Source organism: Epinephelus moara, chromosome 1 (assembly GCF_006386435.1).
Source record: "Epinephelus moara isolate mb chromosome 1, YSFRI_EMoa_1.0, whole genome shotgun sequence".
NCBI lineage: Eukaryota > Metazoa > Chordata > Actinopteri > Perciformes > Serranidae > Epinephelus > Epinephelus moara.
This window is the reverse complement of record NC_065506.1, coordinates 29,874,036-29,901,474: the sequence shown is the minus strand read 5'-3', so window position 1 is coordinate 29,901,474 and position 27,439 is coordinate 29,874,036. Positions and strand designations below refer to the sequence as shown.

Genomic DNA, 27,439 nt, shown 5'->3' with positions numbered 1-27,439 from the left:
CTCCCTCTGTCTTTGTCACAAGCTCCTCCTTCACTGTGTTGTCGTCCCGTTGCCCCCCACGAACGTATCTCTGTTTGCCACACACGTGATGGCACTGTGTTGCCCGGGATTGTGATTAATGGCCGCAATTCAGCCTGAAAAATTCCCTTGAGTGGGTGCCAGTTGGCTTACGCAGAGAAGAAACTCATTACTGCTGTCAGTTGAGCTGACGGAGCAGGGAGGGGTGTGAGTGATTGTACGTGTGTCTGTGTGTGTGCGTGTAGAGAGAGAAACTCATTTTTGTGCATGTCAGTAAGTGCATGCATGTCTGTCCACCTTTGCCATGTGTAAGCCATCATGCGTGAATGAAGTGTGTCCACGTGTTTTAAACCGAGTGTAAATATGACAGTGTGTCCCAGGGCTGGTATCCAAGTAACAAGGGACTGAGCCCAATATCGTCTGCACCCTGCACTCACAACTCCATCTTAAGGTTTTAATGGATAACCTGTGAGCACCATGCTGCTTTATGACCACAGTCAATCTCCTGTACAGTATGTTACATATATTAGTCTGTCTCTACACATTTTTATCCTCCATTCATAGATAAACTCTTTTATCTATGTTAAGATAAATGTGCCACATAGTGGGGATGTTACTCTTACTAAAAGTTTTCATTTTAAACAACATTCTTGGCCGTTTCACTCTTATTAAAGATTAGGTGGCAGTGAGAAAGTAGAGCAAGCCTTAAAGAAAGTGACAGGGCAGAAGAGAAAGCATTCTAAAATGAGGTTAGGCCTGCATAATATGGACAAGCAGAGAAGAGTGCAGCTCACAGAGAGATTGCTATCTACATTAGCTGACACCTCAAATGCTGCCAAAATGAAGATTTGAGGACATGCACATATACATTGCACATATGGGAATTAGCGCCATATGTGGCTCAGGCTTTTCCTGTGCTGCTTAGTTTGAAAAGAATGAACCAAGGCTGCAGGATAAATCTGATTATCTTGATTAATTCAATTTTTTTTGGTACAGTGTAATCATGTCAGTTTTATTTTTATGTGTTCTTCTTTTTAACCCCGGGGACTGACAGGAGCCCTGCGCTCTGAGAGCTGAAAGCACTGGATGAAATGTAAGGTTTAACAAGATCAGACAGGTATGGAGGACATGCATATTTACAGTTTTATAAGTCATCAGAAGCATGTTGAAGTAGGATATGGCATTAATAGAAAGCCAGTGAGGGGAAGCTATTACATTGGCCTGACAACAAGACATAACGGTAATCAAGTCTGGATGAAATAAAGGCATGAATTAGGGTCTCTACATCAGCCACAATGTATGAAAAGACCTTGTTTTAGGTATTTTGCAGGATGATAAAAGGTGGTTCTTGGTGATATCAGGCACATACAGCTGAGTATCATCAGTGTAGTAGTGTAAATGTATTCCTTGACTGTGTAATTTGGTCAAGAGGTAAAATATAAACAGAGAAAAGCAGCGGGCCAAGAATATAACCCTGAGGTACTCCTTATTTCACATCATGAAATTAAGATTACTGTAGAAAACATGCAAGAACGAGAACACCAAATTGATTTTCCAGGTGGTCTAGGAGCACACAGTGATCTATATTAAATGTAGTACTGAGATCCAATAATATAAGCACTGAGGTGTTGAAAGTTGCTGAGACACAGTTTTTTTTGTACTTTCGGAAAAAAATGAAAGGTTGGAGACCGTGGATTAGGATGTGGTTTCTTAAAGGGATACTTTGCTGATTGTCAACCAGGTCTGTCTCACTGCGATGTGGGGAGTGAGTGAAATAGTTTGTAAGAAACAAGACTATCTGGGAATTAAGATATGAAGTCATGTGAGTTAGCTAGCTAATGACTGTTGTTGAATCAACAAAGCAAATGTCATCTCATCTTAGTATTTTGTTAAAGAGCATTTTACAGGCCCCCACTCTTTTCTTGGCGTCTGTCAGTTCACATCAGAATTCATTCATTCGGGGCGTCGGTGGCTTAGTGGATAGAGCGGGCGCCCCATGTACAAGGCTGTTGCTGCAGCGGCCCGGGTTCGAGTCCAGCCTGTGGCCCTTTGCTGTGTGTCATCCCCTCTCTCTCTCTCTTTCCCCCTTTAACACTTGGCTGTCCTATCAATTAAAGGCAAAATGCCCTAAAAAAATATCTTTAGAATTCATTCATTCATTCATTCATTCATTCATATTCCATAACCGCTTATCCTGTTGGGGGTCGCAGGGGAGCTGGAGCCTATCCCAGCTAACATTGGGCGAGAGTTGGGGTACACCCTGGACAGGTCACAAGACTATTTCTGGGCTAACACATAGAGATAGACAACCATTAACACTCACATTCACATCCACAGCCTTTTCAGAGTCACCAATTGGGGTGGGGGAATCCGGGGTGGGGGGTTCGAACCAGGAACCCTCTTGCTGTGAGGTGACAGTGCTAACCACTGCTCCACAGTACCGCCCAAAATTGAAATTATTTAAATTAATATGCCAACTTTATTCTCTTCTTCTAGTTTGAGTGATGTGGCAGCACTTTACCTGAGTCTGTTTGTTCTCAGTGGAGATGTGAATACTTGTCATTGTAAGATTATGTGCTGTTGGGTTCTAGTAAACATAGTTATGATATGCAAACACTGTGGGGAGTTGAGAATGGCTTGTGTTTGCTGGACATTATTTTTAACAAAGGAAAAAGCCATCTTGTCCAGCCCTAGAGTGGAGACTCATATGAAATGGACAAACTACAGGTTTCAGACATGCAGCTGTCAGTCTGTTGATGGATTTGTTTGTGTGAATTTTTGACAGGACTGCATTTTTGGAAACTGTGATGTGAGGATTTGGAAACCAACAGGGACACTGAGACACAGATAAATGCCCAGTGGGAACCATGCAGCTGGGACACAGTCGATCTCCCTCTTACAACTGCCAGAGGCTTCTCTTGTGCGTGTGTGTGTGCGTGTGTCTGTGTGTCTGTGATTTACAAAGCCGTTTCAGCCATTTGGGGAGCCCAGTTTTCAGGGTGCTGTGAGATGCAGTGGAGCGCATGGGCCAGTCCCGCCCTGCGTCTTTCAGATGTCCCGTGGGAGTGCCAGATGTGGGGTCATCCATCTACCCCTGGTTCAGGCCAGCCCCCCTCAAAATCACTGTCAGATGCATAGTTAACACTGCATGCAATGCTCTCAGAAAGGACCACACTCACACATCAAGCTATGCTCATCTCAGAAATTTCTCTAGACTTGTGTTCATGTCACCAGCGATATTTGATCAAGAAACAGCAACACAAAGGAAAGACTTTTCGGGAAAGATTCATCCTGGCCTCCTCAGACTGGCCTCACTACCCAACAGTTGTCCTCTAATGAGGGGGAAGTAATGGGTATTGGGCTGAGGAGAATTGTGATGCCAAATGTCCGTCCAGGTTGTTATTCAGAGCCACTGCTGTCTGCAGGCCTCGCTTATTTCTAGCCTCACAAAACAAGAGGCGGAGACGAGCCAAAGAAGAATTTAATGGCATTTCCATTTGAATATAAATGTTATCTTACCCCAGATGTCTCTTAAACGTTTAAAAATATTTCAAACTCTCCCAACACCAAGAGACAACAAGACAAGACAGGGATAAAGCAGTTGTAGAGTTTCGCTTTTGTGCAGAGGGCATACAGTGAATGAGCTGAATAAAAGACAGCACATAATTCATGTGGATATGAGCTCATATATACTGGTCGGATGATGGGAGAGGCATCTCATTTGAATTCTAAAGCAGGCAGTTGCATGCTGAGGTATTGGCAATATTAATTAGATATGTGGCCTCTGGGCAAGTAGAGAATGGCTCTGTGAAGGCATAGCCTCTTCCCAGCAACAATCAGGTGTGAAAAAGAAGAGTGACAGATTATTATTTAGGGGGCTTTACTCTCTGCAATAAACACTTGGAGGATGATATTTTTCATTAAAGCATAATTTCAAAATTGACAAAAAAAGAAGATGTAAATTACTTCTGTTTTCCCGTCTTGTCGTGGTGACGCTGTTGTGCTATGAACTGTATGAGCGAGAGTGTGTAAAGAGTGCATGTGTGTGCAAAGTAGGTGAATTTCTTCTTCTACTACCAATTGATTTTGAGCACAGACCCTTAAGGAAAGCTTAGTGCTCCCTGAAATGCTCAAGAGAAAATGATTTCATTAACTTTAAGAGATTTACTCTCAGCTACCGAGCAAGTTAAAGAGGAGAGAAAATGTAGGAAATCAGCAGTCTATAGAGAGCCCAAATCCTGACCCACTTACAGGTTAGCGCCTGGTAGCTTTCAGTCCTTGTCGTCTTTTTGAAAAGCAGCTTTCTTTCACTGCTCTTCTGAAAGGATGTTTTCTGTCCAAATTCAGCGTTAAAGGAATATCTACTACTGTACTGGGCAGAGTCGAATTGCCCAGTTAAAAGAATGATCATTTTGTTAGCAGTCAACAGCTCCTATACATCCTTTAGCCACACGTGTGCCAGCAAATCTCAAAGGTAAGACACAATGGTCAAATTTTACAGTCCAGAACAGAACTCTAGTATCATTATGCAGCTATTTAAACCCTCTATGAGACAAACACTGTTTGGCTGAGGCTATAGGAAGGTAAAGTTGATGGGACTTCAGCTCTCTGGAGCTATCACACATGCAGTGTCCTCAGTAAGTGGGTAATTTGGCAGAGGGACAAACTAAGGAGGGGGCAAGTTAAGAGGAGGAGTTCAAATTCTTTCAAGTAGAGGGTTCCAAGCTGCAGTAATGGGAGAGTATGCTCATTCACCGAGCTGTCTGTGTCCTCAGACCCTCTTTATCTCTCGTTTTTCTAATAGAGCAGAAGCAGAGTAGTGTCCCCAGTGTACAACCAGGAAACAGAAATGGAAATCTATGTTGCTGCATGTCGAGAGATATTTCTTGTACATAATAAGTTACATGCAGGTGATGGATTTACAGCATTTAATGATAAATACATGACTGTCAAAACAGTTCACACTGGTCCAATGTCCTCATCTTTTACTGGACAGTCAGGTCTCTTCTCTGCTACAACGTTGTAGGTGATCAGGGTGTTGGTCAGTGCAGAGGTGCCTGTGGGTGTTTCTGTGAGTGCACAGTGCACACAGGATGATCCCCAATGAGACACTAGATGGTGCTGAGACTGGCCATCCTGTACCCACCTGCATGTTGAAGAGAAAGACTTCTGTGTTTCAGAGTCAGGGTCTCCGCCAGTGTATTGCAAGCCAGGTGGCTCTTTTGTCCTAAGAATCTGGGGAAATATATTTGTCATAGACTGCAAAACTAATGGACATAGCTATTGTGACATCACCCATTTGTTTGTGGGCTCCTATTTTGAAGCCTTGAGTTTGGCATTACGGCCTTCGCCATCTTTGTTTTTTTGGACCAGAAGTGACCATATTTGGGCGAGAGGCTGGTACTGTGGAGGAGTGAGGGGTGGATCTGACTGAGAAGCTGAGGACACAGTTGGCAGACAGCCTGTCACTCAAGTGGCCCCGTACTTAGTTATACATAGCTTTAAGTGTTAATAAAATGTAAACAGTAGGTTATATAAACAATTCACCCCCCATACAGTTGTCATGAACATTGAAATAAGCTATAGAGACCAAAACTGTTTTTTTGTACCAAGCTGTAAACATGTTTATCTCAGGTGTAAAATTAGCATCTATAGAGATTGACTCGCTTGGGGAGCCAGCCTCAAGTGGCCATTCAAAAAAATGCAATGTTTGGCACTTAGATATTGGCTTCATTTTTCAGTCCCGGAGGTTGCTGCTTGGTACTTTTAAATTGCAGTAGTCTTGAGAGTGTGGAAAAACATTACCTCTGACCTCTCGACAGCCACAGCTGCAATTAGGAAATCAACTCAAGTCAAAACAGTAAGCTTGCGAGTATAATATTAACATTACCAGCTAACATTAGACTGATTAATGTAACAGTAATGATACAGTTAACGCTAGCTAATGAGTTAGCAGCCGACGTTTGCATTTATGATCATTTCAACATTACGTTGACTTTGAGGTGTCAAAAGTCCGTGTCAGGGGCACCCTCTAGCTCAGCTGGTAGAGCTGCTTCCTTGCTGCAGCGGCTGTGGCCTTGATTCCAACCCACTGCCCTTTGTGGCATATCATCCCTCCTCTCTCTGCCCCTGTCCCAACAAAATAAGAAGCCCCAAAAAATATCTTTAAAAAAACTCAAATAGTGTCACTTAACTACTGCTGACATACTTACTTCTCTTCATTCCCTGTGGGAAATAAGGGTGCAATGAGACCTCTCATCCCATGTTGTCCTCTGCAACATGCTTCTCTCCATTGCAGGTGCATCTTGTGCAGTTGACACACCAGCCAACAGGGCTATTTCTAGCTTTTTTGGGGGCCTTATGATGAAACACAACAAATCTGCATCATATTCCATATGCATATAAAATCTAATGCCACTTTTTACACATACAAAAAACATTTTAATTTAACTTAGCTGCATTGTTAACATCAGAATCAAAACAAAGTCTGTCGCTGGCCCCTGTCAAAATAAACACTTGGCTGCCGGCCTGCACTAGGCTGCCTGCCCACATCAGAATGCACTTGCCACCTGGCCTAAATTTTAAGGGGGAAACCCTGAGAGTAAACTAGATTATGTGATAGGCAGAGTGGGAAATACACTCACAGGGTAAGGCTAGGTGAGGTCTTTGTAAAACAGAGAAGATGCCATTTTGAGGACACAGTTTCACACCCAGTTAGTCCCAATATGATACAAGAGGCCCACTCTTTTTGTTATCACACGCTAAATCCCTTCTTTGTTGCTTGTCAGTCTCTGCATTCATAAACGCTTAAAAAAACCTTTTTTTTTTAAAAAAAAGGAAACAATATCAACACCAACACCGACAAGAGAAACACTGGCAGTTAAATTCAAATCAAATGGCACTTTTCATGGCAGTGGTTTGTCTGTTATTTTAACCCTCGTTTCTCTGTTGTCCTCCCCCAACTCTCTCACTCTCTGGCTTGTCTCTAATCTTACCCAAGCCGCCGCGACTGGGAATCATTTAAATAATCCCTTAATTTTTAGCATCTGTTGTGCTTTAATGGGTCTCTCTTTAATTAGGGTCTGCATGCTGAAGTGAGTGTAGGAGGCTTAGTGCGGAGATTTGGGGCTACTGGGGCAGAGCAGGAGTGCAGGGGCTCGGGGTGCTGGAGTGGGAGGAGCAGAGGCCGGAGGGATGGTGTAGTATGGTGTGAGGTGGAGGAGGGGTGGAGGGGGCTCGAGGTGGCGCAGGAGTAAGGGGTGTGACGGAGGCACAGGCACAGAGCAGGGCACCAGGGGAGGCCCAGGCTTTGTCCCTGGGGTGGAGAGGTTAGGAGGGGCGAGGGGAAAAACAACTAGACAGTGAGCAATGTGCCTCCCCATCATATACTCTCTTTGTGTGACAAAAAAGCTTTTATCTTCTTGCCTTAATTACTTTGCTACTTAGAGCTGAAGCAGAGCAGATGATGGCTAACTTTGTATTTACACTGTTTAAGTTTACACTGTCTAATTATGCTTTTTCAGTGTTTGTTCAGTCAGCCACCTTGGCAGGCAGTAACATAATGTTTGCTATGACGGTAATTAATCAAGACAAACTTGCAATGTTATTAACCCACCAAAGGATTTACAGTAGCAGGGTTATATAATAGAGTACTGCTTTATGTAATTAATGCTGAGCAGGTGAAACAAGTTATAAAACACAAGATTACTTTACTATATTTACTGCATGGATGAGCCAAACATTTGAAACCCTCATTATGTAGCACAATCCAGAATTAGGCAGCAGTTAATGAATATCTACATTATCGATTAATCTTAATGAAGGCACTGATGTGTCAAAACATTAAAAGGATCCCATCCATTTTTTCTGTCCAACCAACAATTCATAACCCAAAGAGATTTAGTTTGATGTCACTGAGTTTACCCTGACATGAATAACCGTTTATGAGGCTTATCCCAGTTTTGATCATATTCAGTACATGGTATTTACATGAGCACAGAGAACTCGGGTTATTCATGTTCCCCACTTGCATGATAAATACTAGTAACCTGGTTACTGACAGTCTATTTGTACTGGGACCTGTGATGTTTACAAAAACAATACGACAATGGAAGATGAGTGACAGGAATTATTAAATACTACACTGTAGATTTACGCACTTGAACAAATAACTGCTAATTTCTTCTCTGCTCTGATCAGCAGCTGTCTGCTCTGACTGCCAACCACTGTGTCTTTTTCTCAACCACACACAGATGTACATACTGGGCTGACATTATTGTTGAAAGGAGCTACGTTACTCTTACATCATCGTCCTCCACACTGGTGCAAGCTCATCACTGTCACTACCATCGCATAGGACAGGGGAGCAGTGGATGAAGATACACAACCTCTTTCTGCTGCCATTGTTTGTGTGTCTTATATGTCACTTGGTTGAAGCCTGTGCAGGTAGTTGACGGCACTCTTTAACATGAATAAGGTGTGTAATTGCAACAATATCCCGGTCTCTTTTGGAGTGCCCCAGCTAGCACATTTGGGTTTCTCATAAACGGGATAAGGTCTTATTCAGCTTCCTCAGAACAGCATATGGTGTTCACATTACCAAACACATAAACTTTCAAAACCCTGATCATAAACAGGTTATTTATGTCCATGTGAATGCACTCATAGCAGACTAAGAAAACCAGTACTGGGAGGCTGGAACAAGAGTTGCTAAATCATTTTGTCAACTAACTTGTGGATTAATTGACCAATTAATTTAGGTTTAATTCAGTGCAACATCATGGTGAGCTATAACTCCAAAGTAGCAGGTTTAAATTTTACAAATGCGGTTGGCATAACAATTTCAACTTACTCGTTCTGTAGCTTTAAACTGCATCACACCGTCATCATCACCAGATTGAGTTTGCTCAGTTATCATTCAGACTTTGATGATTTTGAGCACCTCTAGGACTTCTCATCTTTACAAAGGTAGAATCAATTACAGACCTGCTATGTTGGATTGCATTACAATATAAATGTACAGGCTTTTTATTATCCAGGTCACTCGGTATGTCATTGCCTCTCATTAACTTCCTTGGGTAAACAGAAGAAACATTAAGCATCATTGTGAATGCTAACTATTGTAGCATTGCTGCTCTCTTCACCTTCTAAGGGGAGCCTTAATAGCAGCCATCAATCTTACTATATTTAACTTAGTGCACACGAGCTCCACGGTATTGATCAATACAACAGACTAAGGAAAATAACACCACAGAAAAGCCTAATGCAAACAAGGTCGCTACACGAGCAGAAAAGCAATTAAATAGTAGTCAAAACAGTTTTGTAATGTGAGAGGAAAATCTGTCAGGTTCATCTGTGAGTCAAGGGAATCAAATGAAAGAAACTCACTAAAGACAAGAATGAGAAGCCCATGAAACATGAGGAGAAGAACTAGGTTGGTATTTGAATTGGTTGACATTTAGCGGATCTGTGTGTTCTGATAGGCCCAAAGAGCTCATGCCTTGGTGTTTGCTTACAATGTATGACTTAGACTCATGCTCACGGTCTTCTCGACATCTTTTTTCTACTTTAGGAACAAGGGCACATCATGCAGTATTGATATTTTTAAAACCATATTAGGTGATCATGTAGGTAGCTTTAAGTCACACTAGTGGTGTGGCTCTGGGGATGGCAGTGTAGGTCTGTTGGTCACTTGATTCAGACTGAAATATTTCAACAACTGTAGGATGGATTCAAATGAAATTTTGTACAGACATCCATGTTTCCCACAGGATGAATCCTAATAACTTTGAAGATCAATAAAGTCATCACTTCTCCGCCTTTTGGCTAAGATCAAGTGTGGTGTCTTCTATCAGTTTAATATCTGGTATGTCCTCTATAAGGGGACAGTACTGGGGCAGCAGTAGCTCAGTCCATAGGGACTTGGGTTGGGAACCAGAGGGTTGCTGGTTCAAGTCCCATGTATGGAGTGTGGACTGGTAGGTGGAGAGGTGCCAGTTCACCGCCTGGGCACTGCTGAGGTGTCCATGGGCAAGGCACCAAACCCCCAATTGCTCAGGATGCCATTTAATGCATATATAGGTCCTGGTTGTGCAAGTGCATGTACATGACAACAGAGTGAAAAAAAATTTAATTTCCTCTCGGGGATTAATAAAGTATATCTTCTTCATCTTCATCTTCTTCTTCTTCTTCTTCTTCTTCTTCTTCTTCTTCTTCTTCTTCTCCTCCTCCTTCTTTGGTCATGACCTGGACATTTCATCTAGCACCTTCAAAGTGCTAGTTTTCCCTTGTATAAAAGCTACCAAAGTCTAAAGAATGATTCCCTGCTTATTTGCTTTCAAACAGACAGTACATGCCTGCATCGCAGCTAAAATAATTGGAGGCCAACATTACTGTCTTTAAGAGGCTGTGGAAGACTTATTATTTTAAGCTAGCGTGAAGGCAGTGGTATCTCGTGAAACTAGACAACCTAAGGCATGATTGGTACCATGTCACGCTAGCTTGTCAGGAACGCGGCTAAATAATCCTCCAAAGTCAGGTTAAATTCTGGCATGGCAGTTTTCAAAAAGGGGTCCCTTGATCTCTCACCTCAAGATACCTGAATGAAAATGGGTTCGGTGGGTACCCGTGAGTCTCCTCTAAACTTGAGAAGGCGTGTTCCCTGTAAAGGTTGTGTTCCTAACAATCAACGTACTCCTTCAAATTAAAGCTGTATATTTGTCTTTTAGTGAACAATGAATCCCCAAACATGTATCGTTACATAACACATTTAGAAGTATAGCAGAATGCTATTCATTAACATTTTTAAGTAGTCTAAATACTTAAGCAGCATAAGGGAATATCTGAAATTCAGTTATGACTTTGGTTTTGGTGTCCCACCCTAAGATTTTCAGTGTGCCCATCTGGCCACCCCTATGAAAGATTTCTGGGGGCACCAGTGACTGGACCACCACATGCACATTTTGAGTTAAGACTGATCATATGCCAGATATGACAGAAAAACAGAAGGTATGACAGGAGATGTATTTCTCATTATAAAGTAGTACAAACGGTAAAATGAAAAGCTGAACAGGTAGAAAAAAAAACAATAAAACATGCTTGTACGCTCCTGCTGTATAAAACATATTGCAGGTATATTGCCTGGAGAGCTGTTAATATAAATGATCGATAAGTCTGGTTCTGGAGCCTTACTGTCCTCATGAACACCCCTACATCTGCCAGCTGAGCATGAATGGCAGATATGCAGCTCACCTGAAGCATTTGCTCCCACAGGTACTGACACAGGAAGGCACTGATGTGTCAAAACATTAAAAGGAGGGGAATGAGTGTGTGCTGGAGGAAGGCTGAGTACAGCTCATACATTGGTCCCTTCCCTACTACTGACACCCTTGCTTAGAACACAACAATCTGTAAACTCTGCCTTTAGTTTGATCTCAGCTACACTTTCATGACTATCTTGCAAGGTTGCGACCACCACGTGTCTGTTGAGTAAAGACTGATCATGTGTCAGATAAAACAGAAAGACAAAAGGTATGACAGGAGATGTATTCTCATCTTAAAGTATAACTGTAAGTCCCTCCTGTATAAAACATAGTACAAACATATATTAGCTGGCAAGCTTTGATGTAAATGATCGTTAGGTCTGGTTCCCGAGCCATACTGTCCTCATGAACATCCTTACATCTGCCAGCTGAGCACAAATGTCAGATATGCTCATGCAGGTTCTCACACAGGAAGGTGTTGATGAGCCAGAGCATTAAAAGGAGGGGAATGAATGTTTGTTGGAAGAAGACAGCCCACACACATGCAGCCCTTCCTTTCGTAGGTGATAAGCATCACGCACCAGGAACCAGCAGATTGATCACGGGGGTGCCCAAGCTTGGGTGCAGGGTGGGGATGTAGGGGGGGGGGGCCCAGCAGGGCAGGGAGCCAATAAAATATCACATCTGCATTAAAATGCCATCTCTAGGGTCCCAGCACAGGGCCTGCTATTTCAGGGATGCCTATTTAAAGGCTGTTGAAGTGTGGGCTCTCAACGCTGGAATAGCACCGTACACCATCTCCATTATTTATGGGCCTCATCTCTATTTTACTGGTTTACCGAGGTGGGGGCGGGGTGGGTACGGCAGTCATCAGCGCTGCTTGAACAACATGTGCTTAATGATGTCACAGGCCTGAGAGGGCTCATGGGGGGGTGGGGCGAGGGGTGCGACGGAGAGCCGAGAAAACGGTTGAAACGCACGGTGGAGAGGGGGGTGGCCTGGAGGCAAGGAAAGATGTGAGGAAGGGAGATGACATTATAACATGGGAGTTCAGTGAAGCTTTACACCATAGCTGCAGGTTTGAATGGTGCTGTAGGATGTATGTCCCTCTGTTGGCATCATTACCTCTGTCATATCAATGAATCATCCACAGCACTGGAAAAAAAAAATATCCACATGTGACCACAGGTCTGTAAAAAAACATGGAAATGTCTCATCAGATTGATTTGGTGACTGCAGCATGAGTCGTCCCAGAAAACGGCACAGTTTGGGCTTTTAATCACCTTGTTAATTACTCTCTGTTGGGCATTTGTGTGTGTGTGTGTGTGTGTGTCTGTGTCTGTGTGTCTGTGTTTAACTGAGCAATAAAGAGATGGATCATTACTTTGCGGCCATTAGGCAAAAAAATAATGCAGCTAGGGGTCATTCAAATAATCACCATTTAATCTACATTTCTTCATTAGATACATCAGAGCTGCTCATTTGGAAAACACAGTAAAGCCACCATCTTAAGTATCTGTTGCACATGAGCAGCAGTGTGAAATTGAAGGATGGGGGAAATTCATCAGTATTGACTGCCCTTTTAGCTCGTCATTGGCCTTCGAACCCAATAATCAGTACATCACTCTGAGTCGAATTCCATGCTTTTGTGTGTCTTTGTGAGTTTTCAGGATAAGCATGTGGAATTTAACTTTTAAAAGCAAGCTTACATGTTAATTTCTACCTGTTCTGGACTCCTTGTGGAACCATTTGGTCGTAAATATTCGGGCAGCGTCACTCACTTGTTGGCTATTATCAGATGACCAGAGTTTTGACAAGACCTGATTTATAGTTGAGCTACCCATCTAAATCACCACGCTCCACATTTCCTGTCTGTGACCTTCCTCCATAATGCTCCCTCACTCATTCTTCTTTTGTGGTTGTCACAGAGGAACTGTCAGACATATGTTCCTAGGAGCAACTTCCTCCCTGTGCATTTGTGTATGGATTTCTTTTTAGTATGCACCCCAACCATTCTCTCCCCTGTTGCAGTAATTAGACCTGCTCCATTTACGCCAGCAGCGTCATGCTGGTAGTGGACAGTCTTTAATCATGGGTGAGTGTCTGTCAACACTTAGCAAAAGGAAGAGTGAAAAACAATAGTGGAACACGTCTGTCGGGGCTGGATGCATGGATGAGTGATAGGGCCTTGTGTGTGTGTCTGCCGTTCCCTGCAGCATCAGAGGGGAGATCTATATAGTTGTTTGTTTCTGTCGCAGCAGCTCTTTGCATTTGTTTACATGTATATATGCCGCAGCTGAGCTACATCACTTTAGATTGACTCTGCAACCTCTCACACAATAAATGGCACGTGCACAATGCAGATTACGAACGGCTGTTTTCCCTTTACATCCGGCACAGACGGTTAACAAATTTCTCTGCTTCTGCATGTGTTTATCTGCGTATGTAACGCTATTGTGATTTCTCTCTGATTGTATCTGATTCTGTGAGTGTGTCGATAGTCGCAGGGGTGTGGGCCTCTTAGAGAAGGCATGTTTTATGCATGAGGGCCAAGGGTGGGGCCCGTTAGGGGGGTTGAGTCGGCGGACACACACAACAGCCAGATCAGCGGACACCATGGCTACTTGGCAGAGATGCACAAGAAAGCTTCTATAGGCACTGCTCCTCCTTTTTAACTCCTTTTGTTGCCCCGCATTCAAGTGCAATTTTGTTTCTCTCTCCATGTCTCCAGTGTTCCCAGTACACACGGACAGCACAAACAGCAGTGTGCGTGTATCTTAATTTGAGACTGTATTCCAAGACAACAAGCGTCTTTGATCACATCAGTCACTCCGAGCTCCTTGTTTTCTGTGCATTGTGTTGTGAAGGATTCCTAGCTGTTTCACTGTTCCTAACCTTTCTGCAGTGACAGTGCCAGCAGGGCTTTAATTCAATGCTACACTCTGCCAGTCTCTGCCCCAGGCTCTGTATTACAGCAGGCCAAGACAGAAAGTATCGCTGATTGCTTTTGTCAGCGTCGAGTCTCGAAATGAAGCTATGAAAATGTTCTTCCGGGCCAATATTGTGTCATGTGAAATATACAATAATTTGATACTTCTGACAAGTTTGCAATGATTTTTAATGTTTTACAGCTTTAGTAAATGGATGTGAAAGAGAAGAATGTTCACGGGTGCGCAGTTCACCGTGGTAAAAGGAAACAGTTATTATCTAAAGAACATGTAAAGAGCTGTGGTGGTTTGGTGATAAAATATTGCTGATGTTCTCTGTGACTTTTAAGCCATCCATGCCTCACAGAAAGGTTGGCCTAAAATGTTTTATGGCCAGAAGGTTGTGGGTCCCAGGTGGAAAAATTGCAGTTGGGCCCCTGAGATAGGCACTTAGGCTGAATTACCCTGGTAAGATATACAGCTGTTTAAGCGTGGCCTCATAGAAGGGAGGCAAAAGAAAATATATGAGCCCCAGAAATCTGTCAGGCTGAATAACAGTCAGATTTTCTGGGGCGTTACATGAGTCAAAACAAAGGCAGCAGTGAACGTGCTATCTCTTCTCACAGAGAACTCTCAGTGTAGGAAGAGTGAGCTGTCACCACTGGAAGAATACTAAATTAGCACGTTTAAATTTTCATCAGAGCTCCATACATCCATTCAGAGATCTAAGGTCAAGTCGTGTTGGAGAATGCCACACTTCTCATTAAGCCCTGAAATGGAATAATCACAGCGTTAGACTACTGATGCAGCTACGTTGGTCTAAAGTACTGCCACTCTATATTAAGTATCTCTCAGTCTCTTGTCCATTATAGGAATGTTTGCAGGTTGGTTTCATTTATATTCAGACGATAAAGCTGTACTTTGTCTCTATACCAACGCTGTCAACCAAGAGGAATGACATGTCAGTTGAAAATATTAAAGGTCCAGTGTGTAAGATTTAGGGGGTTTAAGTAGCGTCTAGCGGTGAGGATTGGAGATTGCAACCATGTTAAATGTGTTTTTTTAGCAGAAGCCTAATTACTCTCCAAAGTAATGGTTAAGGGGTCTCATTTATAAAACAACATGTAGGATCCATTCTAAAAATGGGCATACGAACAAAAGCCAAAAATGGTGTGCGCCAAAAAATGTTCAACGGTTTCTACAATCAGGCTTCCACCTCACCATCTGCTTCGCCAATTTTTTGTCTCGAAAGTGTTCTTAAGCATGGGTCAGAGTTTCTCCCATGACATATGTTTTTATACATCACAACTTTTGCCTGAAAGTGGCGTACGCGTCTTACGTACGCGCAGGCCTCGTTTTGTGCGTACGCAATGTTTATAAATGACACCCCAGGTGATTAAAAATGGTATAAACACTGAATAAAGTTCCACATAACAAATCTGTGTTTTCCAGACACTGCTTGGCATGTCGGAGATGGGCCGCTACCTTGCTAATCTGTGCTCACCCTTTTTCACTGATAACTTAAGATCCAGACATTCAGGAGGTTTTTAACGGGAGCTGAATTATCTGCAGAGGTCTCTTCCTCTCAAAATCAAATGGACCCAGTTATTTAAACTGGTAAAAATACTGAATAAAGCAGTTCATTTTAAAAAAAAATCTGTGTTTTTACAATGCTCTTATTGTGGAGGGGCTGCTATACTGGCTGATGCAAAAATGGGAATGGCCCTATCTAGAGCCAGTGTTTGGTTTGTCCATTCTGGGCTACTGTAGAAACATGGCGGTGCAACATGGCTCTCTGTAGACAAGGACCTGCTCCCTATGTAGATTTAAACGGCTCATTCTAAGATAACGAAAACTCAATAACTCTTATTATCTGGTGATTATACACTAAAGAAAACATAGTTATTATATTCAGTTTCTGCCAATATGTTGCCCTTAATCGTACGCACAGGACCTTTAAATGCAGAAACAGTGGATAAGTCAGTAAACAAACTGAACATATTATCTTCAGTGCAAAACAAAGACAAAGGGGGACAACAGAAATTAATGGAAGGACAAAGTGGCGACAGCAAAGCGTGTCTCTGGTATAAATAAGCCCCCCCAGTAGCGCTGCTTACTTCCTGCTCGTCCTTTAAGTAATGAATTAACGCAGGCTACAGGTTGGGAAGAGCAGGAGGTTAGGAAATAATAAGGGGTCCGTCCCTCTTGTTATGCTAACAATGTTCAGATAAGTCCTCCTGCGTCCAAGTTAATTATGGCTGACATTTAAATGAGTACACTTGTGCTGAAGAAGGTGGGAGAACTGCGGAAGAAGAGAGGGCCTCTCTCTAATTGAGTTTGTCGCTGGCTCCACCTTCGATGCCGCCTTGGTTCTGCAGGCAGCAGCCGACATGTGAAGTGCAGCTGAATGAGGCTCTCTGTAGGGATATTGATATTGGTTATGCTGTGTGGCGATGTGTGTGTGTGTGTGTGTTGTCTTTGTTTGTGTTTGCATGCATTTTTAAAAACATGCCTTGCCTACATACTAAATGTCAACATATGGCAGGAAATCCATATGCTCCGTACTTTACATGAAGAGATCACCTTCAGCGACTGGTGACTCAGTTACAGTTGTAGGTGTGTCATGTCTACTCTTGAGCCAAGTTTTCTAATGTAGAACTTGGAGCAACATTTGGATCAAAACAGCATTGATCTGATAACCCTTTTAAAAAAGACGCTATTGTTTTACTTGTAAATATATGTATATACACTCTACATCTCTTCCAGTCGTCTATAATAAAAAAAAAGAAGGTCTTACACTGTTAAACCTCACCCACTGCAGTTTCAGGGTAGTTTACTACACCAAGGACGAGTAAATGTAGTCCAAGAGAATATCATTGGCACATTGCACAAAGTGTCTCCAACAACATTTGTGTAGAAAGAAGTGTAAATCTCATTTTATTTTTCACAACAAATTCTTTGAGGAATGCCACAGTACAGTAATATGTTGTAGCCCTCATAGAAAAGAGCTGAACTAACTGTCCTTCAGTGTATATGCAGACTTCTAAAAGCAGTCTACTTGTGGTGAATGTCACTAGTTTCGGTCCATATGTATCCTAACCTTACAACCTGTAGACACACTAGCTGTATAGTTTTCTGAGTTGTTCTGAAAAGATTTTCTCTAGAGATGCAGAGATGGGAAAATTCCTTGAATTTCTTTTCTCATCATCATCATCACCCTAGAGGTCCGTCCTTAACAAGAACCATAACAATGTTAGCATCCACACTGGTGAATGATAACGATTTGTAAACAGTGACGCCAAGCTGTATCGGCAGCTTAGGAAACTGCATTTTTACTCAGCCTTGTCGTCGGTCTCAGAGAAAGAGGATTCTTTGATTTTCTTGGGACCAGTAAAGACCACAACTGCAAAGATATTTCTTATTTGCCTGTGCAGAAAAGAGTGATGAATAAAGATGGTCAAGTTGATTTCAGCTGTTTAGTGTTTGTTTGTACTTGTTTGGTCGTAATTTGCCCACACAAAATTCTCCTTTGCTCTATGTCATCAAGACATTTCTCATGGTTGGTGTCACGGTGATGCAGTGGTCAGCATTGTCGCCTCACAACAAGAGGGTTCCTGGTTCGAACCCTAGGGTGGGGGAGCCCTTCTGTGTGGAGTCTGCATGTTCTCCCCGTGTCAGCGTGGGTTTTCTCCAGGTACTCCGGCTTCCTCCCACAGTCCAAAGACATGCAGGTTAACTGGTGACTCTAAATTGCCCATAGGTGTGAATGTGAGTGTGAATGGTTGTATGTCTCTATGTGCCAGCCCTGTGATAGTCTGGCGATACCCAGCCAGGGTAAGCGGCTACAGAAAATGAATGAATGAATGAATTTCTCATGGTACATTTAACATACACATATATACAGTATGGCAATAAAAGAGGTGAATGAAGAGGAATCCTCATGTGTTTTCTGTGGGTGTTTTTATGGGATAGTGGATCTTTCAGGTCAGTTTGAGGAGTGCCTGGTTTGCATGTTCCACAATTCATCATGTGTAATGCAGTGGGACTGACACTGATCTGGTCGTGACTTTGTCCGGGTTTATGTGGTCTTCAGTAAGACACTGGTCATCTTGGTTACAGTTGTGGTGTGGACGCCATCCACTTGAGATAGAGCTGTTTTCAAAATAATGTATTTTTAATATTGTTAGAGTTATTGTTTTTGGTGTGGATGGGCCTTAACTCATTTATCAGTGTGCACTTTATGTTGAGCACTACAGCAGCTCTACACTGGTCTTTTAGGCACCCTGTGAATAATCACCTCTTATCTTGAGTTTTTTCCATTTTAAGTGTTAATGAATGCATGCACATGACTTTGGCACTTCACACAGCCTTTAAAGCTCCTTTACTTTTCCCTCGCAGACATAATGACTGGATGGTAAAGGACAACATAAACGTGTCAGGAGAATTCGCCATTGTTGATTTGATAGACATGTTTTTATTAAATCAAAAAGTGACAATATATGGGTCTTACAGTTCTGTGCTATGGGCAGCTTGTTGCCCTTTATCTGTGCTATGTGTGACCTAGTATCCCCCTTTTCCTCGTTCTACAGCCATGGCAGACTTCCATGTCCAACCAGAGTCGGTGCACGCCGAGGAGTCCGGTGTGGCCAGATTCCAGTGCCAGATCCATGGCCTGCCAGAGCCTGTCATCAGCTGGGAAAAAGACAGCCGTCCGGTGGACACCGAGGACAAGAGGTTAGGCCAAACCACATTGCGGCCTGACACTTATTGGAGATGGCAGCACTTTATCGGTCATTTACCAGGTCTCATTGTATTTATCTTCGTCTGTCTTGTGTCTTTATTCCGTCCCGTAGGTACACTCTTCTGCCTACAGGTGTCCTGCAGATTACAGGAGTGCGTGAGGAGGACAGTGGGAAGTTCTGCTGTGTGGCTCATAACAGTGCAGGAGTGAAACACAGCACTGAGGCCCTCCTCACTGTTTCAGGTTGTTAGATTTAATCTTTTTTTCCACATCTGCATACCATGAGCAGGCTATTGTCCCAGTATATTCTCAAGATTTTCTAAATCTATTGTTCCCCTCCGCCTGATCTCAGAGATAGCTGCATATCGAGCTAATGCACTCTAGAGAAATCCAATTAAAGGATGCCATCCATCATGCTCGTTCCCATCTTATTCTCCTCTCTCTGCTGTTTTTTTTTTTTTCCAGGCTCTCAGTCATCTGTTTACAAAGAGCCTATGATAGTGGTTGGCCCAGAAAACCTCACCCTCACTGTTCACCAAACCGCCATCTTGGAGTGTGTTGCTACCGGATACCCTCGGCCCATCGTGTCTTGGAGCAGACTAGGTGAGGAAAAAATCCTGATCAGATCAAAGAAAATGCCCCAAAAGGTGCATGTATGTTGAATTTGTCATTCTGTGCATGTGTGTGTATGTGTTTGAGGAATTATGTGTCGCTGAGCCAAAGCACAATCACAGTGTGCATTTGTGCATGGGAAATCTGTATATAATGTGTGGGTCGTATGTGCTTTGTGTCCCTGCGTGATTGTATGTTCTTTGCAGTGCAGCTTTGATCTGTCAGCATTGTGTTATGTACATGTGTGCACAGAATACATTAGATACAGTGGAGCATCTATTGTGTATACATGAGGCAATGGGATTCAACATTAGGCCTTGGGGCTAAACATTATGTTCGACTCTGTGTTGATAAATGTATGCTTCATCTCCTCGTAAAGTTGAACCTCCTTCGAAGCACCGGAGAGCCTCTGAGTAATTGCTGTGAGGTGCTGAAACAGATACGATTAGTTTCTCCCTCTCGCCATGTGCATTTTTTTCGTGACTATCACTCAAAGTCTGTCGTGACCAATTTTTCAATCTGGTATCTGTTTTCTTTACCTATTATCCAATCTGATTTGCTGTTCCAAATGTAAATTGCTGCCCCTCCCAAGCAGTTGGGTATAATCAGATTGAGGGTATTGCCTTACACAATGTCGCCAGAATGAAATGCTAACACGATGGGATTTGTATGTATTAGATTACGGCAGGGAGGCTGGGATAAGCTGCATAATGAATCTGATAGTTTCACATCAGTCACTCCTTAATGCCGGAGTTTGTTTGCTGCTATCCATTCAACAGCACCACAGCCGGCTAGCTTGTGCTCTTTCTTTTCTGACACTAAATTAATTAGTGCCTGACGGAGAGAAACTGATGGAGGAGGCAAGAGACGCAGAGAAAAAAATATAGTAGAAAAAGGCAAAAGGAGAACAAGACTTCTTTTGTTGAGACAAAAGCTCACTGGACTGAGAAGTTAGCTGGTGAAAAATGCAGAAATCACAATCAAACACACCATAATGACAGATGCAGGGTAAAAGCAACTTGACAGGCAAGTTGGAGTGATTTATTTCATCTCAACCTTTTGTCATGATTAATAACAAATATTGTCCTTTTCATAATCTATCACAACAAGATTACGTCTTGCCTAAATGACGCTGTAATATATCTTACAAAGACTCACTGCCAGTAATGTTTTTAACTGTCTTCCTTCTGATAACTTCATGGATTTAATGGCTTGTGTGTGAATTTTGAGGCCCAGACACACCAAACAGACATCAAAGAACTAGAACAACGAGGGCCGACTGTTGCATCACCTCATGTTGCATGTGTCTCAGCCAGAGAGTTGCACTAAATGCACCACAAAGATTACATCCGTTGCATTTGTCATTAAAGGTCTCAAGAACGACAGAACGGATTCAAGATGCTAGTTAGCCAGTTAGCACATTAATTAACAACACAATCTGATATTGAAAGAACAAAGGATATTTACAGTGTGGTAGCAAACAAAATAATAACAATAATCTTATCTAATATAGTTATAATAATGATGATGATAATAAACTTCATATATATAGCATTTTTCATATAAGACATACAGCACAAAGTGCTTTACAATAAGGGCAGTATAAGCACTGAGTGCTTCACATGAAAATAGACATAATGGACATAAAAAAGACGAGAATTCTATATAAAAGTACATTTAAAACAGTTTAAAACATGGATTAACTGATTCTTAAAATCATAGAGTTGTAAAACTAATATTAAGTAAGATTTAAAAAGAGTTACAGCAGTGTGAGGCTTAAATAGAGAGTAAAAGCGTAAAAAGAAAGAGTTTCAGACCAGTATCAGGAAGTCAGAGCGTGTTAAAGACTTAAGTGAACAGATACGTTTTTAGCTTCCTTTTAAAGATATTTAGCGAGCTAGCTTCCCTGATATCTATAGGTAGTTTGTTCCATAGCTTTGGGGCGTAATTGACAAAGGCTGCATCCCCAATCTTCTTCTGGCTGTTGCTGGGACCCTCCAGTAAACCAGCAGCAGATGATTGCAGTGTTCTTGGAGGCAGATAGTTAACAAGGGAGTTAGCAATGTAGCTCGGTCCCAGCCCATGTAGGGCTTTGTATACAAGGAGGAGGAGCTTAAAATCAATTCTAATATAACAAGTTTGTTACAATCTCATGCCATCTTGACTTTAGCTGTTTGTTCACTTTCCTCACTTTCATTTCTCCTCCTGTGCACTGAGCTAAACTGCCAATCAGAATGATTTCATCGCCCGCGGGCTCCTCCGTCTCCAGTGTCGATTCAACATAATGAATCAGCCAAAAAAAAGCTGACAATGGCCGACCTTTGCCGACAGCGTGGGACACACCACAAAAAACTAGGGCGGTGGACGCTCACCACAGCCCGACATTGACCGACGGCTCGATGTGTCAGGGTTCTTAGACTTCCCCAAGAAACTGTAAGAGAGGTTAGGTCTTCAGACAGGGGCTTTCATTACATCATCTGGTTAGAAATATCTAGCACTACTGCTATGAAGTTTGCTTTTTGCAGTGTAGGGCCTGTGAACATATCTAATTAAAGGTGGTCTTAATCTTTTCACAGCAGCCTCACTGTGATTTATTTGCATGAATAAATTCTCTTTGATGTTTATTTGACAGATTTAATCCCTTCATTTCTATATTTTCTTGTTTTATATTGCTACATTTTGTATAATTTTGACAGAAGTACAACCTGTTATTAAAACATGGAATATAGAAATTGTAATTTTAAACTTGCTTGCCTTAATTATTTGCATGAAAGATATGAAAGTAAGCCTGAAAATACTCTGCTGACCCGTGACCATATGGTTTTCATCTCTGACTGGAACCCCTGCCTCTGCGTGTGTCCGGCATGATGCCCATCACCCTGCCTCCCTGACTGGCCTTTTAACACATCAAATCTGGACCATACAGGCTTACAGGCTGCAGATGGAAGTCATAGATGGGATTAAAATGCCCCCTTGGCCCCATAGCTAATAGACTGCAGATAGGGAGCACAGGAAAGTGTGGGCTTATCATGTAAGTACAGTGAGAGCAGAGAGGAGGCAGCTATGGATTGTGTAAGGAGATAGGAGATTAGAAGTTGCAGTTAGAGCTTCTGGTCCCCCAGTGGCGGGTGGAACATCTCCTGCGTAACTGTTTAATGTACTACAAGGCTTTGTCAGACAAAGGCACAAAGAAAAGAAAGTTCCCGCTCAAGTGTGAAAGCTTTAATTAAACGAACATCTATTAGAGAAGCTGCTCTTACAATAAAAAACATTAGAGGAAAAAGCTGATGATGAATGTACTCTTTAGGATGTCACTCTGACAACAGCCTCCCAGTGAAGACAACTAATTACAGCATGTACCCTGCTCACACAGCAGTCACAAACTCAGTGACCTTCTTCTCTTTATTACCCAGGTGTCTGTTGTACTGGCAGCTTCGTCATAAGCCTTAACAATTCTGAGAATCACACACTTCACTGTGAAAGCTGCATCCTTGACCTCTTGCAGGGCCGGAAATAGAACCGCTCCCATTGAATTGTGGCTGTAAACGTGCAATACGTTTAATTAGGCTTTCTTGCCGGTGATTTAAGTGTACTCTGACCTTTACTGTAGTACACACCCCATTCACCCCTACCCAACATGAACATATACTGTACCTGTGCACGCTTGGCCTTTTTTGCTGCCCTATATAAATTCTTTCCCATCCTTCTGAACCGCTGTCTCTCTGTTTTCCATGCGTAGACGGCCGTCCGATTGGTGTGGAGGGAATCCAGGTACTCGGCACAGGCAACTTGATGATCTCAGATGTTGGTGTGCAGCACTCAGGGGTCTACGTGTGTGCTGCTAACAAACCAGGCACCCGTGTTCGTAGGACTGCTCAGGGACGTCTGGTGGTCCAAGGTGAGTTCTTGATATAAGGCTATTTTCAAAAGGTAGGAGCAGTGGAGGGAAACTCAAAGCACACAAATACAGTCGAGGTCAGGTGATAAGGTAAAGCTTGTGCATTCTCTGGGTGGACCTGTGTGCAGGCACCCTGACTACCATATAATAACTCCACCGACTTCCCATCAGCCAACACTTTCAGTTGTGTTTGCTGGAATGCAAAACCCAGCTGTAGCACCTCTGCCTGTACTTGAACCAGTGTCATTTCATCCAGTGTTTTGCCGCTGCGTCACTTTACAGACTTAAGGGTTTTTATTTTACTGCCAACCAAAGCTTGCACAACTTAGGCTGTTTTTCTACCTGCCGAGCAGCAGTAAAAATTTTGGTTTTTAGTGCAACAGACGTACCATGTTGATACTAAAAAGCATGTCTTTCAGGGCACTACCAAACAAACACAAACATTAATAGCACAGGATAAAGAATCAGTGATCCCCTCAGGTGTGAAGTTCAACCAACCAATAACAGTGTCATGATTCAAATCCATAACAATGGCATCCAGGTGGAGATGATAATATAAACAATAAAATGTATTTATTAACTTAATCTCTGGTGCCATTGTAAACAGTATAGAGCAAACCAACATACATCACAGTTGGAAGCAGTAATTTCTGTAACAACTTTTGTGCTCACTAGAATGATGTTTAAGAGAGTTTTTACAAATGTTGGCCCCTCTACATGGACATGAAATCATGTGCCTATCGTACATTTGTGGAGGCACATGTGATTATATGTTTGATGGTATCTTACTTTTTAGATCAGAGACGACAGTCAAAAAAATCATTTGGAAGAAGCTTTACAGACCAAGTTTGCACAACACAAAACTCTAGGAAAGTCTGTGAATGTATTCTTTGCAATGGAATCAGAGGCAGGGGTGTAAATATAGACACTGCAGATAGTGCGGTTGCACTGGGGTATGTGGGGTGGAGGGGCCGGATTACCGCCTGGAAATACACCCATGTTCAAAGAAGAACTCATGTGAAATCAAAAATGGTGCGATTTTTCATATATGCCTTCAAAAAGGCAAACACAGCCCCATCATGGTTTTCTGTTTTTGTAAGATAGTATCAATCTATAACAAAATTATATGCTTATTCTACATAAACTATAAAAAAAACCTATAATTTAACTATGAAAACAACTTAGTTAAACCAATAATTTCCTGTTTTCTTTCATAGTTTTTGTCATTTACAGATATGTAATGATGATCACAAGGTAACATGTTTGTTAAGGTTGTCCAATATCAAGTCTTTAAGTGTCTAATCTTGTAACAAGACGATACGATTTACAGAAGCCAGTTTAGGTGCAAAATCTTTCAAGACTGACAAGCTAGACACTTCTGCAAGCTGATATAACAAATCCAGCAGTAAGACATACAGTTGGTAAAATATATATATGCCTAAAACTGTGTGTGTGTGTGTGTGTGTGTGTGGTTCATAACTAGCAACTAGGGCCCATCATAATAGTGTGCACTGGGGCCCATCGTAACTACCTTACATCACTGATCAGAGGATCAGATATGTCAACAGTTTGCAGATTTTCTTCAAATCTGTAGAACTGTTATCGTTAGAAGATATACAAATAGATTTTTTTCTTCAAAAAGGCCAGGGCGAGATTGTTTTTGTGTTGGATATCTTTGTCCAACAGTCTCACAGAAATGCATGAAATAGATACAACCTCTTAAGAATGCATTACATGGTGGTGGGCACAAAATGTGTTAACATTATATGCTGCCAAAATGAAAACAATGCAATGCGAAATCTATTACGAACGGTTGCAGTTTTAATCATGTAGTTAGTGTGGTCAACTTTCTGAAACAGTTGCAGTTTGGGAAACACACATGGTTTGGTTTGGGGAGAAAAAAAAAGGAAAAGATTGTGGTTTTGGTTAAAATAACTACATACCAGGGGCATCGGTGGCTTAGAGGTTAGAGCAGGCGCCCCATGTACAAGGCTGTTGCCGCAGTAGCCCGGGTTTGACTCCAGCCTGTGGCCCTTTGCTGCATGTCACTCCCGCTCTCTCCCCCTTTCATGCTTGTCTGTCCTATCAAATAAAGGCTAAAAATGCCCCAAAAAATATCTTTAAAAATAAAATAAATAAATAACTACATACCAGACGTAAGTAAAGGGAACTAACATACTTTGCATGGTTACGTAAAGTACCTATATAAAGTAATTTGCGCAGTTATACAAAGTTTGTAAAGTCATGTAACGACACTGAATTTTGTTTTCACACGGAGCATGAGCAAAGATCTAGTGGTTGAAAGTCCATGTGTGTTTGACCCATCTACCATCCCTCCCACCCACCTTACGTGGATGATCTCGCTCTTTACACTTAATTCGTTTGTCCACCATGATAAGAGATCCTCATTGAATTTGCATGGCTGTTGTTTTTGTGTTGCCAGCACATAATTTTAACACATTTCATACCCAAAGTTTGTGTTCATTTTACATATTTTTATGAGACCAGGGTGCCTCACCTCAAAACTTCTCTCTCATGCCCCCAGCTTTGACAAATCAAATTTTGTCACAGGAGAGTATTTGTATCTTCTTTTGGATGGTAGTTCTGAGGTTTTCCCCTCCCTATGGACACACACATAAAAAAATATAATATACAAACACTGTCATCAGTCTTATTTAAAAGTATTTGCATTATTTGTTGCAAATGTAAAGCCCATAGATGTCAGTACAGTTGCTCTTGAGAACAACCCTGATAAACTCAATATGAGATGTTGATGGCTTTGTGGCAGGGTTACAGTTAGATTGCATCAAGGTCAACTTTGTGTGGTATAATTGTAAAGAGACTTTCAATGTCACAGCAAGACGTGGCAGGTATATCCTATATGGCCTCTGTTAAGAACAGTGAATCGTAACATTAAGAATGTAGAATATTTGAATACTGGGACATAAATATAATAAATATTGTCAGTAAGTGCAGTTATGTTAAGTACTTTATATAAATTAAATTAATAGTTAATTGGCTATATCATGCAAACCTGTTATTGTCCTTTTAATTGCTTTTTCACTCTTATTATTTTATGTTGTTCTGTGATATTCGTCATCTTATTAGTGTTAAAGGCAGCACCATGAACGTGTTGACCATTGAGATGAGGCCAGGTGTGGGTGGCCCCCAGTGCATTAATTGTCACCAAGCAGGAAACATCCAGCATCTGCCATCCTCACTCACATATTGACCAGATGGATCACACTTTGCTTCAGCCCAAAGCAGTATTGATCCTGATCAATATTTCATTTTATCTGTCTGTCAAGTCCAAGACAAGCCCGTTCCCTCGCAGGAACAAAGAGGGGAAAAGCCACAGATGTTAATTATGTGTCAATGTCTTTGGGTTTTGTTATTGACTTGTGGAAACAAAGGTGTACTGTCAACTCCAAATACATGTCGGTTAGGTCTGTTTCTATATGAGAAGAACACGGCATGTCCTTGAGGAATTATTATTAGCACAATTAGCAACTGACACATCTTTGAATATGAGAGGGCTGTCATTAAAAAAAAAAAAAAAAAAAAAGAGCAGTTAGGAACTCAAACTCCAGATGAATAAAAAAAAAAAAAAAAAGAGCAGTTAGGAACTCAAACTCCAGATGAATGCAGACAAGAGTACTCATGAAACCATCACACATCAAACAAATGTACTGATACAGCAAATCAATTACGTTCATTTTGGCTCCTTGGGGCTACAAAAAGAGAGAGAAACAAGAGAAACAAAGACCGGAGGAGGAGTCAAACTATGACAGCCCAAAGGGAAAAACAAGAGCAAGATGGATGGGTGGTGCAGATGATCTAACCCACACCCTTACAGGTGCAAATCAATATCTTCTCGAGCTCCCTGTGACCTTCACCTTTAAGACAGCCCTCAAAGAACACGTCGAGCGGGAGAGGAAGAGCGAATGAAGCCAGGAAGGAGGGAGAGATAAATGAAAGCACC

At 42.0% G+C, this 27,439-nt stretch overlaps 1 protein-coding gene and 1 pseudogene across 2 annotated transcripts in view; both read left to right on the top strand.

Moving 5' to 3' along the window:
- The window catches only part of igdcc3 (immunoglobulin superfamily, DCC subclass, member 3), an 83,250-nt gene that overhangs the window by 22,168 nt on the left and 33,643 nt on the right, over window positions 1-27,439 (top strand). For both annotated transcript variants that reach the window (XM_050065282.1, XM_050065361.1), the window contains exons 3-6: window positions 18,796-18,940; window positions 19,060-19,190; window positions 19,413-19,550; window positions 23,299-23,457. In XM_050065282.1, coding sequence (XP_049921239.1) covers window positions 18,796-18,940; window positions 19,060-19,190; window positions 19,413-19,550; window positions 23,299-23,457 — 573 coding nt within the window. The remainder of the gene's footprint in view (window positions 1-18,795; window positions 18,941-19,059; window positions 19,191-19,412; window positions 19,551-23,298; window positions 23,458-27,439) is intronic.
- On the top strand, window positions 9,824-9,933 carry LOC126396657 (uncharacterized; annotated as a pseudogene).